Source organism: Manis javanica, chromosome 3 (assembly GCF_040802235.1).
Source record: "Manis javanica isolate MJ-LG chromosome 3, MJ_LKY, whole genome shotgun sequence".
NCBI lineage: Eukaryota > Metazoa > Chordata > Mammalia > Pholidota > Manidae > Manis > Manis javanica.
Window position 1 is genome coordinate 47,849,749 of NC_133158.1, and position 14,489 is coordinate 47,864,237.

Here is a 14,489-nt window from a genome sequence, read left to right on the forward strand (position 1 = left end):
GGTTGTGACAATGACAACTCTAGCTGGGGGAATAATATCCATGCAAACAGCCACCATTTCTGTGAAGCTTACTGTGTGCTGAATGCTGTTCTAAGCATTTTCCATCTATGAATTTATTTAATCCTCACAGCAGCCATATGACCAGGTAAGTACCCTGTTGTCCTGATTACAGATAAGGGGAAAGAGGAAGAGATCAAGTGACCTGCCCAAGCCAGACTCTGCTGGGTGGAGCCGGGGCCTAGGCTGTCTTTTAACTGTGCATAAGCTGGCTTGCCCAGACACATAATTCAGTATAAATATGTAGAACAGGGCAACTTTCCTACTCTGAATTCTTTTAATCGTGAGCTAGGACACCACAAAAGAAATGACACCACTCCTGAAAAGCTTATTAAAATGGCACAGAGCAAGTATCAAATGGTTTCACTCATCTGTGGAGTATAAGAACAAAGCAAAAACTGAAGGAACAAAACATCAGCAGACTCACAGAACCCAAGAATGGACTAACAGTTACCAAAGGGAAAGGGACTGGGGAGGATGGGTGGGAAGGGAGGGATAACAGGAAAAGGGGGCATTATGATTAGCACACATAATGTAGCGGGGGTGGCATGGGGAAGGCAGTACAGCACAGAGAAGACAGGTAGTGATTCTGTAGCATCTTACTACGCTGATGGACAGTGACTGTAATGGGGTATATGGTGGGGACTTGATAATGGGGGGGATCTAGTAACCACATTGTTGTTCATGTAAGTGTATATTAATGATACTAAAAATAAAAAAAAAATAAAAAATAAAAAATAAAATGGCACAGAGCACCAGCTGCATGTCGGAGAAGCATCACTGCCAATTAGGCAGGTGGACAGCGTCTGGACAGTTCTGCTCCACAAACAGCGACCATCAGGTGCCAAGGGAGCGACTGCACACCCACGCACTTGGAGGGATGAAAACAGAATCAATTCAGACCAACCGAACGCTCTGTCAACGTATCTGTATGCAAAGCAATCAGCAGGTTAATCCAGTTTTTTATGCTTCCTTTCACAAAAACAAAAGACAGGCCTCTGAGAAAACATTTTTGCAATGAGCCCCACGTATCGTATTTTACTTTTCTACAGCATAAGAATGATGAATGCTTTTTAAAATGAACGCAGGTTTACTGTTCTGATTCAAGGAGGAGAAAATGAGGCAGTGGCCGAAGCCTGGCAGAGAGAGGGGACAGCCCAGACTGAATGAGCACCCTGCGCCTTCCAGTGTAATATAACCCACTCCTTTGCCTCTCAAGTATGGCTTCCCTTGGGCAACTACATTTTCAGACAGAACAAATTAGACCCCTGTGACGGGGCAGGGGAGAAGCCTGCCATTTGTGCCCTCCCAGAAAATATGACCTGGACCCGAGCTACCAGCGCTGCGCCTGGCCCACCAAGGTGCGCGGCCCTGGCACAAAAGCCCGTCTCCAAACGGCCAAGTACACTGTCTTCTCTGAATACTTCAAGTTATGTGCAAGCTCCCAAAATATTTATGTAACTCATTTCACTTTTGAGACTAAATCATGACTCCGAGAGCTGTGGTCACCGCACCCCGAGGAAGCCCGCTGGAGTGATGGCTGGCTGACTGAGACATGGGAGGGACGGGGCAGGGGGACAGTCTGCACAGCGCACAAGTACCGCCAGGCAGCACCGAGGCACATGGCGTGGAGGGGCCGGCGCTTCATGCTTTGACTTTGGCGACAGAAGCTAGAGTCGGATGCATCATGGAATACAAGCCCATCTGTGTTACGTGAGCACACATCTCAGGCACAGCATGTCTGAGGGTCCTCAGGGAAGCGGCAGTGTCCTGTCAAAGACAGCCTGGGCTCTGGGGTCAACCAGAGTTTTAATCCTGGCTCCTGGATGGCCTCTGGCAAATGACTTACCCTTGCCCAGCCTTCGTCTCCCCATCTGTAAAATGGCAATGGTAAGAAAACCTACCTGAGGAAGTATGGGTGGAGACGTAAATTAAATGACATATACAAAACACTGTGTATGAAGTAAATCCTCAAAAACACTTTTATTATTATTAATGACAGTGAAAACATACCAGGACCTCAGAGTCTCCCTTTCATCTAATGTGACCAGAAGCCATTTTTCCCTCTGTAGCCCCAGAGCCCAGCACCATCCCTGCCGTGCTCCACGCCTGTCCCTGAATGAATACGAGAAGGGTCTCATCCTGAGCCAGAGGGAAAAGGAACCTCATTACCTCCCTCGGCTCTTGTTTTCTGCAAAGAGCAACGAGGGGGTGGGCACATCCTACGAGCTTAGATGATGCCATCCAGCTTGAAAGCCCATGGAGAACATGGGGATTTTCTTCCTTGTCATGGTACTCAAGTGACTGGATGTTAAGATCTTATAGTGAATGGATATTGGAGCAATTTCTTTTTTTAAAGTGAGAGAGAGAAGGTAGTTTTCTCAGCTGATGCTCTCAGGACCACAGTGTATAAGAGGGGACATTTTGGGAACCAGAGTCTAGCTCAACCCCTCTCAATAGACAGAGGACAAGACAGAGGCTCAAAGAGCAGAAGCGGCTTGCCGAAGGTCACAAGGCAAGAAGATGGATGGGGGCCCTTATTTCCCTGATTAGAAAATCAGACCTCATTTGAAGTATGACATTTGGTCGGAGAAATGTTCTTACCAAGTCAGTACTGTGTGTGTGCAGCACAGGCACACACACAGGTGTGCACAAGAGGAGCTCAAACTATGTTCCTAACAACAATGTTCAAATTACCACACCAGACTTTTACATGGTGCCAGATATGGTAACCGAACCGTGTAACATAACTGAAGTACTTAAAGACTCTGAACTTCCAGCGATTAAACTATGTTCAAAAATAACACGTGACTGCATCTCGCTATGCAGTAATTCCCTCTAAAGAGGTAACCCGTAGTTGGCGTCTGGTGATAACAGCACCCCTGATGTTACCTATTTCTGGCTTGTCGAGCAGACTCACGAGGATGCGGAAAGGCTTCAGGTATGCGTGGTGGTGCTCCTCTATGTCGGCATCTGCAAACTTCTGGTGCAATATCTCAGTCAGACTCTGTTTTTTGAAAAAGCCACATATTAGGATACTGTGTGCAGTAGGGTATAACATTAGTGGTTGTTCTGATTATTTAAAACTCTGGGATGGAAAGAAAATGAGTCCCATAGCACAAAATGAGTTCACAGTCTTCCCAACCACCTGCCTAGGAACATGCCCAATGTCTACTTTGAGGTCCTACAGAGAAATTCACTGAAGAACAGAGAAATCGGGACCACCCTGATTGGGGTCCACTTTGCAGAAATGCTCCTTTACCTCAACTAAAAGATCCTTGGAATATTTTTCAAAAAAATACAAGCACTGGTCTTCATAAGAACTTGAGATTTCAGATTCCAGCACAATGGCATTTCCTTTAATATCTGAACCTACAAAAGAACAAGCACCATGAGCTGCACAGAGATCTATAATTTCAAAGGTCACCACATGGAGCAAAGGTCTCATGTTCTCCTATTTTTAAAAACAGAATTTCTCCAACAGAAAACCAAAATCAGATCTGGAAAGACCAAGTCACATGTCCTTCTGATGTGCTAAGGATCAGATAGGCAGGATTCCACCTCAACGGGCATCAGTTTAGTGCCCCTAGAATTCACTCTGTCTTTGACAAGTATTATTACAAAGTCCTGAATAAGGATAATTTTAAAAATCAGTGTTTCTTTGTATGGTACTATGTGAAATCGAGGTGTTCTCATTTTGAGCGTTGGGTAAGTCTGTGAGGTCCTCGGGGCAAGAACAGCATCCTCAGGGTCTGAGAGAGCCTGGGCTCCAGGGCCGCAGCTACGAGTCAGAGCCGGCAGTGGACCTGGGTCCCAGGCCTTCTCCACATGCAGGGTGTCAAGTCCCACAGTGGGAAGCTATGCACTGAACAAAATCATCCTGTTGATAAAGATGCTTATAGAGCCTGTGAATATTCTTCTTGAAATTGTTCACAGGTTTCCATGAATGACTTCTCAAAGTTTTGTAACTAGTGGGGAGAGAAGAAAGGGTAAAGAGGACTTTCTGTTTCTGGTGTGAGAAGATCTTTGTGTTGAGGGTTAAAAAAAGCTGGGAAGCAGAGGATCTTTAGGGCAGTGAAAATCCTCCATATGATACTGTGATGGTGGACACATGTCACTGTGCTTCTGTCCAAACCCACAGAATGTGCAAAACGCCCAGAGGGAATCCTGATGAAAACTAAGGACCGTGGGGACAGCGATGCTGATGAACTTCCCTGAGTGTCACAAATGCACCACTCTGCTGGGGTGCTGGTTTGGAGAGACAGGGTGGATGGAAACTCTCTGTGCCTGCCTCTGAATTTTGCTGTGAACCTAAGACTGCTCTAAAAACCTAAAATATTACATATATTAAAAGAAAAGGCTGTGGAACACTTCCATGACTGCTTTTACACCACCTTTCTTAGTACACGAGCATGGGAATTAACAAAACTCAGAAAGCACTACCCTTTTAGTCTTGTGATTTCCTGGGCTCTGATCCTGTGATCCTTCCAGCTAACAGCCTAGAGCTCCTTCCCTCCAAGTTTACAGGCTGCCCACAGAATCAAGCCCGGGGTTCTCATGCTCTCCCAAAGTTATCCAAATAGCTCCCAAAACACGTCAATGCCAGAAACATTCCCATCCTTAGAAAACCTTCTAAACCTTCTTTCATACTTAACCCACAAGATTTGTGGGTTTTCTCTCCACCCTCATCCCATGAATGTCTCCAGGGCAATAGGCTTCTACTTGAACAAGGTTTACCTACAGGTCTTTGTTGTATTGCAAACTCCTTAAAATGGAATTCAGTTAGCATTCTTAAAAATCTCATTTATTATTTCTCCTTTTTGACATGTAATGGCTGCAAAATAACCAAGCCTGCAGTGCAGGCGGTAGAACCCCACCAAGCAGTGATCTGCTCAGCCAGCGCGTTATCCTTCCATACTTGACAATTTGGAAGTGCATCACCGAGTGGAAACATTCCAAAACTCAGCCCTAAAAGGTTTCATAAGAACTTTGCCTTTCAATTATCATGTACTACTCACTGTATACCTAGTAACCACGCATAAAGTCTTCTGTTTAGAGACATATCTCTTCTCAGTAGGGTCTGGGTGGCAGCTGAGAGAATGTGCACGATGTCAGACCTGAGCAGGGGAATGGCTCTCTCATTGGAATCCTATTGGAAGGACAGAGAAAACTTTACTGCAAGGGGATAAAATAGACGACTGGCTTTCTGACATGCAGCCTTTACCAGTCTATAAAGCTTTATGTTAAAAAGGCAGTTCTCAAAAAGGTTGGTTCCTTATGCTGCCCATAGACAGAAGCTATTCAGTTTTTGCTTTGGAAACAGCAGCCTTGCAAAATGAACAAGGACCTTTAACCAGCTGAAAGCAAATGGTGATCACAACGTGGCTGTTCTTGTCTCAAAAAAAAAAAACTGCCTGGGATCTATCCCGCCTACCCCACATTCTTGGGAAATAGCAGTGACTTTCCTAGAAGAACACGAATGTCTTACCAGACAGGTATAAAATGGGAAGAAGAACAGAACAATCTCCAGATTATTTCTTTGCACCAGAACATTTGAATCCAACAGTGATGTGCATAAAGACTTGACCTGTGAGAGAAGGTAAATAGTGAATCTGTGGCATCTTACTGCACTGATGGACAGTGACTGCATTGGGGTGTGGGTGGGGACTTGATAACATGGGTAAATGTAGTAACCACATTGTTTTTTCATGTGAAACCTTCATAAGAGTGTATATCATTAATACCTTAATAAAAAATTAAAAAATAAATAAAAGGATTGTAAAAAAAATAAAAAGACTTGACCTGTAAATGATAGAATGGCACGAACATTTTATTCCCAAGACATTAAACATTATTTATAGGCCACTCTTTACAGTCACAAAAATAAAAGTAACTTTTCCTGGCCTTGAAACCACCGTGTGAATCATGTGGAATAGATCAATACGGAAAATGTGGGGAATTGGGGTTCTTGTGCTGACGCTGGGGGCAGAGTGTACTGGGGAGTCTGCGGCCACCAGCTGATACGTGAGTGGAACCCCAGCAATCGGAGGCTCCTCATCTCTCCCCTGTCCTTGGAATGCGGCTTCTGCCTGCCCTCCTCGTTCCTAGAAGCTGCTGCAAGGACAGGGCCTTGAGACAGTGACGTGGTGTTGAAGCCATGTGGATGGTCTATGTGACTGAGCCCAGCTGCAGCCTTCTATAAACCTTTAAGATCTGGAGGGCGGGTGCGGGGGTCTCCTTGTCATGCAGCCACCAAGACAAGCCTTGTATATAAGTTCCCTTGCTTATTAAACCTTCCACCTACCAATCTGGAGTATTTCTGCCTTTCTTCCATCTCTCCCTGCCCTCTGCTTATAGGGGCCAGTTTCAGATTAAATCTGGAGGCTACAGAAAAGTTTTTGCACTAACAGTGTGACATCAGGGAAGACGGTCAGCGGCACCCCTCACTTGTTTCTTCTTTGGAGGGGTTTCAGGCCAGTGGGTCAGGTCCTAAGACCTCAAATTCCATGGTCCTAGAAAGGAATGTTTTTAGGATCTCATAGGAACTTTGGCCTAACCTAAAACTCCAAAGACATTCAGTCGAATGGATCCCAAACCAATTCAATAAATGTTTCAAGTGTCTTTTCTGAGTAGAGATAGATATAATACAGATGCATGCCAGATGGTTAAGAGCCTAAGGCAAAAGCTAATAAACACCTGTGAGAAGTCAGAAGAGGGAGAGGGAGAGGTCTTTCACCTGGGAAAACAATGAGCTTTGCGGGAGAGGTGAGCTTGAAGGACAGGAAAGACCTAGATTGAGACGCATGCAGAAGACGGGCTGGCAATAACTGCGAGCGGCGGGACAGGCTGGAGCAGGACACAGCATCAGGGACGTATAAGGCCAGGCTGGGCAGTCAGTTCTGGGAGTGCAGGGGGCCTGAGGGGGGCAGTAAGGTATGGGTGAGTTGGAAGCAGACTAGCGTACTCTTGAGATTGGACTTTATGTGTAGGCAACAGGAAGCCAGATGTTTTTCAAACACAGCATAGATAAGAGCAAAGTTATACTTTAGCAAAGCAAATCTCTTAGCAATGAAGAAGGACTGGATCAGTAGAAGATGGGATAGGGAAAAGCCAGTTAGAAAATGATGTATGACCCAGGAGCAAGGCGTAAGAAACAGAAGCAGGGTGGTGAAAACGGAGAAGGGACAAAAAGTGGTCCTGATGGGGCAGGAAAGGAGGCAGCTACCAGGCTCATGCCACGTCAGGTGCTTATTGTCATGCTTTCCACTCAATCCTCAGAGGGCCCCGCAAGGAAGATGTGCTGTCCCCACTTTGCAAAGAGAAACGGACTCGGGCGACGGGGTAAGCAAGTCACACCAACTTGCCGACTTTAACTTAGGAATGTCTTAGGAATTCAGTTTTGAGCATTTATGTTTGAACTGCACCATGAGGGGGCGACACACTGCAGGCCACTGAACACACAGGAGGCAAGTTTGGTAACAAGTCACAGAGATCTGCGAAGTTCGCCCTGAGGAGGGATGTTGTGGCTGAGAAGGAGAGCTGCCCTTGGAAGGATCTGGGAAGGGACGCCTGAGGAACCCGGGTGTCTTGCTTTGAGCAGCAAGAGGAGAGGATGCCGGCAGGGACAGGGCCCAGAAGGTAGCTGAAGGAGGGAGCCTCATGTTGGGGGGGAGGGTAGCCAGCGTGACACAGGGCTGGGAGCTCCCCGTGCCTCCAGCAGGGCCTTTGCAGGTGTGAACGCACCTCTGTGGCCTGTGTTACAAGAACAAACCCACCACCTGGGTTTGGCGGGGCACAAGGTTGCCTCTCCTCCATCTGCTCAGCCCCAGAGTCCCGTGCAGCTCCAGGGCCGGCCACATCTGGGGAGCCGCCTGGGCCCTGCAGGCCCCTTTGCCCTGCGAGCAGCAAGCACCCACCGTGAGCTGGTAATCAGTGCCCAGCATGTACTTCTGCTCCCTGCCGGGCGAGTCCCTGCTGATGTGGCCCACCACGAAGAGTGAAGCGGGTAGGCGGATGGACGGGCTCACCAGGACACTCCCCCAGAGGGCAGCATAAAACACCTCTTTGCCGACCACCAGGGACAGCCTCAGGAGTAGGGCATCAGTTCTGTGGACAAGAGGTGACAGATTAAGGCTCGTTCCCCAGGGTCCCACTGCACTTCCATGGGGCCGGGAACAGCACTGCCTTCCTCGGCCACCCTGCTCCACGCTGTGAGCTGCTGCCAGCTCTGGCCCTTGTGTGTTTAATCACCTGCTTGCCGTTGCCGAAACTGAATTTGTTAAAACAAACATGTCCCTGAGAGTGCAGCTTCTTGGCCAACAGCTATGCAGACTTCAGAATCACTGGGGAAGAAATGTGCGGGGCCTCCCACTCCACTGCGCATCTGTGCGGCCCGCAGCAGGGTTTTCGTCACTGCCCCCGGCACCCGCACAGTGGCCACCGCCCTGCAGGCCCTCCTGCTGGCGCCTGCTGCTTGGCCGTCCTTCTCGCTCTCAGGGTATCCCCATGACGCGTCAGCAACTTCACCTGCATCGCTAAGCTCGTTTTTCCACTGATACCGACCACGGCCAGGCCTCGACTCCTCAGGAGTGCACCTACAGCTGAGCGGGGCCGCCGCCCTGCCCACGGCGAGGACAAAGCTTGCCAGGCCTGTCACAGCATCTGGCAGTAAACAGCAAAGGCCAGTTCCCCCAAAGATGTTTCACTTACTGACTGATCTGACTCAAAAGAGGAAAGGTTTTTCCACCTCTCATGAGTTTCCTATATGCAAAGAAGACAGGAAGAAACCACAGAAGCAGCAGGCCAGTGAAGCGCGGTGGTCGACCCAGGCTTTTGGAGTCAGGCCTCTGTTGTCCCAATCATGTGTCTGTTTCCTGGCAGTTGGCCCTTGGACCAGTTTAACCTGTGCACACTAGCTTTCAGGTCTGAGATAAAGGGTAAAGGAGATGAAGAGGTGAGAACCTCAGAGAACAGAGGGAGTGCACAGGCCACGGCACCTACCGTCACACTACCAGGTCTGCCGTCTGCTGACGGTCCCGGTGTCCAGATGAGCATCTGACACCTGGGAGAGCTGCCAGATGAATGCCGCTCTTTCCCTTTACTGTAACCCAAATCGTCTCCAGCTTACTTTTCAATAATCAGCTCAGTGTATATAGACATGTCACAGAAGAAGTATCTACCACCTTAATACATTAAAAATGAACCTTTTCTCCATAAAACTAGTCTGAATATTTTTGTCTCAGAAAATATTTGAAGTAAATGATGCACAGTGTCATCTTTTCAGAAAAAACAAAAATGAAGGGGCCCAAGTAACAGCCAAATGTTTAGGAAAAGTACACAGAATGGTTCAGTGGCTGTAGAAATTGACTGGTTCTCTAGCAAGGCTGAGCAAACAGACCTTATCGTTGCCTGGCTCTGACAGCAAGGCAGCAAAGGCCCTACTTTTGGGCTGAAGCACCACTCAGCAGCCACAGCTACAGTCAGTCAGGCAGATGGGTCGCCTGCATCACCTGCCCCCAGGGCAGACAGGATGGTCCTGGGCTGGGAAGAGATTCCTACAGCACAGGTTAATTTAGGAAGCCCCTGAGTGCTTCTCTCTCTCTGGGATCCCACTCCCAAGAAGACGAACACTTAGATAAAACTCAGTGAAAACACTGATCTCATACCCCACTTTGCTTAGAACAGCATATTCCCGAAGTATGTTCCACAGAACACTGGCCACTTGGGCTGTTCCACAGAGAGGTTCCACGGCTAAAAAAACCCCTGGGAAATGCCATGCGAGCTATCACTTCTTCAACACTCAGAGTACACTGGCTATTTTATTAAAGAAATGCAGTGTTGTCTCATTTTATTCTAAGAAACATGGATATTAAAATGTAAATGATGCCACAGTTTAGGAAACGGCAGGATTTTGCTGTGGAAAAGTAAGTAAAAAAACCAAGGTAAGTGGGTTAAAAGCCAAGTCACTTTCTATTAAGTAATTGTTCACATCTTCTCAGGTGTGAAATTCCAAAATTAGTGGGCACAGTTTAGAGTCCAGAACTCTAATCTTTTCTATTGAAAACCAAACAACAAAAAAACCCTAAACAAAAACAGACAAAAAAAACCCCAAACTCCCAGTCGCTACCATTCCCATCATCTCCCCAGTTGCTGCTCTTGTGCCTCCTGCAAACATAAACTCAAATGACCCCAACACTCTCTTTTCTACTCAGCTGAGAGCAAGTGAGTAATACAGGGCTGTTTGCCCGTAAACCCCATGCATTTTGCAACTTCAGCTGTGCAGCCAATTGCCGAGTGGACAATCACGGAAAGCCACCGGGGGCACAAGACTGGACAGCTTGGGGCGTGATCACCTGGGCAAGCTGAGCAGTGACAACAGCGCCCTGCAGCAGTGTAGGTCAGACATATGCCCCAAAAGGGGTAAAAATTCTAGAGCCAGCAGAGCTCATCATCACGGTCCCTGGAATGAACCAAAAGAAAAGTCAGTATTGCTCAACTACTGCTTAGGCAGGTTTTCTCAAGCTGGACCCTAGGCACACTTAGGGCTGAGTCACTGCAGTGGGGGCGGTCGTGTGCCCTGGCGGATGGATGCTGAGCAGCCCACTTAGCCTCCACCCACTAGATGCCAGAAGCACCCACTCCACCTCAGTTAGAACACCAAGAATGTCTCCAAAGACTGCTGAACATCCCCTGGGGGCAAAACCTGCCCCCCAGGGTGAGAACGACTGCTTACAGGAAAAATCTCTGGGGAGCCAGTTTTTGCTGGCTCAGAAGCCATTTAAAACATTCACCTCTCCTCCAGCTTCCTGGAAGAGGAGCTTGGTGATTTTCCCTGATGAATCTTGTTTTGCCAGTACAACAAAACACAACTATGTAGCTACTTCATGGGTACCTTAAAAAAGAAATTCTGGCCAGCAGTGATTTGCGGGCATCAAAAGGATAGAAACCCAGCATGAACAACAAGTCCTACCACTGGCCAAAATTTCCATTCCTTATGGTTCACTAAGGAGCGCAGACCAGGAATAGTCTCCACCTCAGGGAAACTCGTGTCGCCCCCGCCTCCATCGGTCCCAACCCAATTCACCCCTTTGCACATTCTACCACCAGGAACATCATGACCTCCCCCGCTCCACCCTCCCTTTCCTGTCTCTGCACAGTATTCTCTGGGGGTGAGTCAATTCCTTAGCACTTTGGGAAAGAAATAGTTGCTGAACTCTCTCAAACGAACATGGATACAGTGACAAAACAATCTTGTGTGGTCATCTAAATACTGCGCCTATACACACCCCCTCAGCTGTTATTCTAAATCCCTCACCTGGCATCCACCTTGGAGAGCTGTGAATGAGTTACTTCTGGCTGCTGCACTCACTGGACTTGGTTTTCCGTCACAGCTATAGCTACATCTACTCAGTGATTCATGCAGCTTTACTCAGCTCTTGGCTGAGTGTCAAGAGATTGCAATATTAGGAAAAAATACTCACGTTAAGCAACTTTAGCAACTGTTCAAATGAACCCTCATTTATCAACTAAGAGAACACACAAAAATACTGCAACTATTTATACTCTTCTGGTGTGATTCACTTTTACAGACTTAAAAAATTGCAGTGCATTTTGGGAACTGATACATTCATCTGTCAGATGATGGAAAAACCATTTACAAACACACGGGAATACATGCGTTTTTGCTTGGAAAACATGACTGGGCCAGAACTTCCAGGAAGAGCCTGGAACTAGGAGTCAAGAGATAGTTAGGTAAAGGTCTTCTTGATGACCCCTATGTGACCTTCGCCGTCACTGACTCAACACACCTCCCATCATGACCGTGTGCCAGCCTTAAAAGTGCATGGTGCAAGGCTTAAAACAGCAAGAAGACAGACTCTGCCTTCTAAGGGAGTGGATCCTAATGATGCTCCTTCATAAAGGTGGATTTTCCACTGGGAGGTGGTAAGCTACCACCTGCTCTGTGGGAAAGCTTGCAGTGGTCAAGTACAAACTTATGGTTGAGTTTGTCAAATCCCACTATAGATGTTCACCATTTAAAATGCATCCCTGGCCAATAATCCCTCAAACCATTCTGATTATCAGGTATCCTTGAGTTTAATGGAACAGTTTGAATAGACCTTGGATTGATTCCTTGACTCCACACTACCCCCGGCCCTGCCGTCACAGCCAATACAACAGGCAAAGGTGGTAAAGGTGGTTGGGCCTCTGTTGTGAGAAAAATCTAAGTGGTGTGTTGTGGAAACAAAATGGAAACTTCTGTAAGGCAAAGGTTTCTGAACCTCCCAGTCAGGCCACACCTGGGCTCTTAAAATGGGTCTTATTAACAGAGGTTAATCACAGTATCAAAGCAGTTAATATGATGGAAGTGAGTTCTTACATTATAATTCTCCAGAAAAATAGGACACTGTATCTACTCAGTAGTCTGAGTGGATATGTCCTCCTCCTGTTGGTAAGCAGTGACCAAAAACCTGTGTGAAGTTTTATGCATGTGAGCTTTACAAATTTCTCCAACGTGTTGCTGAAATCCACCCAGCTCTTCTGCTGAGCATCACCTTTCTGAGCCCTACCCATGAATGAAACCAAGCTTTGCCCGTTCATTTGGAAGCAGTCTAGTATAATTGAAAGGAGGACCTCAGAATCTGACTTCAGTGGACTTAGGAATCTCTGCTCTGCCCCTCCACCAACCCTGTGGCTCAGGGAAACCTTACTTTCTGACTCTCACCTGCAAATGGAGGGAATTCCCAGAAGAACACAGTACTCTGTCAAGCAGAGAACACCGCAGAAATGGAAAACATCAACTTGACTTCTGAGCCTTTCTCTGCTTCATGAGTCTCTGTGCTCTTTCCTGATCTTAGGAAGCAGTGAAAGGGAACACCAGCTGCTTGGCCACCCGCCCGCCCGGGACGCAGCTGCCAGCCCTGGATGGGACTCACCTGTCATAGATCTCCGAGCCCTCCTCCAGGCCGGGTAGCAGGCCCATGATGAAGGCCTGGAGACTGGGCAGGAGCAGCTTCTGCAGTGGAAGGAAGTATTTCTCATACAGGCCAAGCAGCACAGGCCTCACCGACATGGCTGCGTTTGCCAGAAGAGGAAACAGCCCACAGCTTTGGGAAAGAAAAAAGAGTGAGGGGGTGAAAAAAGGCTGAATCAGAATTCTGAATGGTCAGCCAGTGGGGGGCAGTTTTCAAAAGCAGCCAGGGAGCCATTCAAGCTGGTGATGTGGATGCCTGCTTGTCGCGACATGGTCACGAGGCACTGCCACACCAAAGGCAGGTGGTGAGGCAGTGCTTAAAACACACTGACAGGGAAGTTGTGAGGATGGCTCCAACTTCGGCCAAGTGTCACACACCCACCATGTTTTGCTTGTTCGTCGTTTTCTAGCTGTATGAACTGAATTATGGATTACTTGGGTAATCAAAGTTAATATGGTGGGGAGGCTACTATACCTGTATAGGAACAGATCTTTGGCTAGCCATTTGGTCCCCACAATTTTGAAGATAATCTCGTAGGTTTCTAGGGCCTTTAGGTGCACACCGGTGGGCAGAGCAGGATGCAGGCACTGAGCTAATCTCTTGCTGATAATGAGCCGTCTCGGCAGCAAGGAATACTTCAGGTTACTCTGAAGAGCCTGGAAAACACATGCAGAGGGGGAAGTAAATCTGCCAAGGCCAGGAAGATACCTGCAGAAGTAACAGGACAGGGGGATTGCCTGGGGATCGCCAGAGCCAGGGCCAGGCTCCAGGGACACAATGCTGGAGGCACAGCAGGCGCCGGGGCCAAGAGCAAGGGGACTCCATCACCATCAGGACAGCTTCTCGTCGCCTGTGGGACCCTGCGTACAGGTGACGGAAGCCTCCGCTCCCCATCCAGGACTGAGCAGAGCATGGCGACCTCCAGACCCCCAGAAGACCCTTGTCTGAGTGCCATGGAAGCCCTGGGATTTTGCCCAGGGAGTAGAGGAGGTCTCAATTATCTCATCATCCTTCCAGCTCAGCTACATCCAGTGGCTCTGAGTGAGATGGGGCACACCGCTTGGCTGTGAGTCCTGGTCTCTTCCGTAGCTGCTGATCCTTCTAGGAGGGAACCGCATCCCGCAGGAGGAACACACAGCCTGGCTGGGATGGAGTGACTGGGCTCCTGAGCTTCATCTCCCCTTGTCTGTGCCAAAGCGGCCCTGGGCGCCTGCTGAGCCTGAGGAATACGGTCATGAGAGTGAGTGGGTCAGGTCTGCTCCTTAGAGCAGTGACCACGGGCAGAGAGCCACAGAGGGGCGGGTCCTCATGACTCAATCTTATAATACAGTGTCTGTCATTATGGCAGACAATCCACATAACTCACACAAATATTTACTCAAAGCCTACAGGGCAAAGTTCATGCTTCTAAAAAGCCACTCAAAGGCTCCCGCAGCATGACTCCTGCCTACCTCATCT

The 14,489-nt window shown here is 48.0% G+C and overlaps 1 protein-coding gene across 10 annotated transcripts in view; it reads right to left on the minus strand.

Annotated features, from left to right (window-relative positions):
• The window catches only part of DOP1B (DOP1 leucine zipper like protein B), a 101,171-nt gene that overhangs the window by 61,455 nt on the left and 25,227 nt on the right, over positions 1-14,489 (minus strand). For all 10 annotated transcript variants that reach the window (XR_005060358.2, XR_005060359.2, XR_005060360.2 and 7 more), the window contains 7 exons: positions 13,506-13,687; positions 12,993-13,163; positions 7,974-8,163; positions 5,546-5,644; positions 5,083-5,206; positions 3,320-3,429; positions 2,950-3,064 (listed from right to left, as the gene is read on the minus strand). Coding sequence is in view for 7 of the 10 variants with exons in the window: in XM_037014775.2 (XP_036870670.2) it covers positions 2,950-3,064; positions 3,320-3,429; positions 5,083-5,206; positions 5,546-5,644; positions 7,974-8,163; positions 12,993-13,163; positions 13,506-13,687 (991 nt within the window). In the remaining 3 variants the exon portion in view is untranslated. The remainder of the gene's footprint in view (positions 1-2,949; positions 3,065-3,319; positions 3,430-5,082; positions 5,207-5,545; positions 5,645-7,973; positions 8,164-12,992; positions 13,164-13,505; positions 13,688-14,489) is intronic.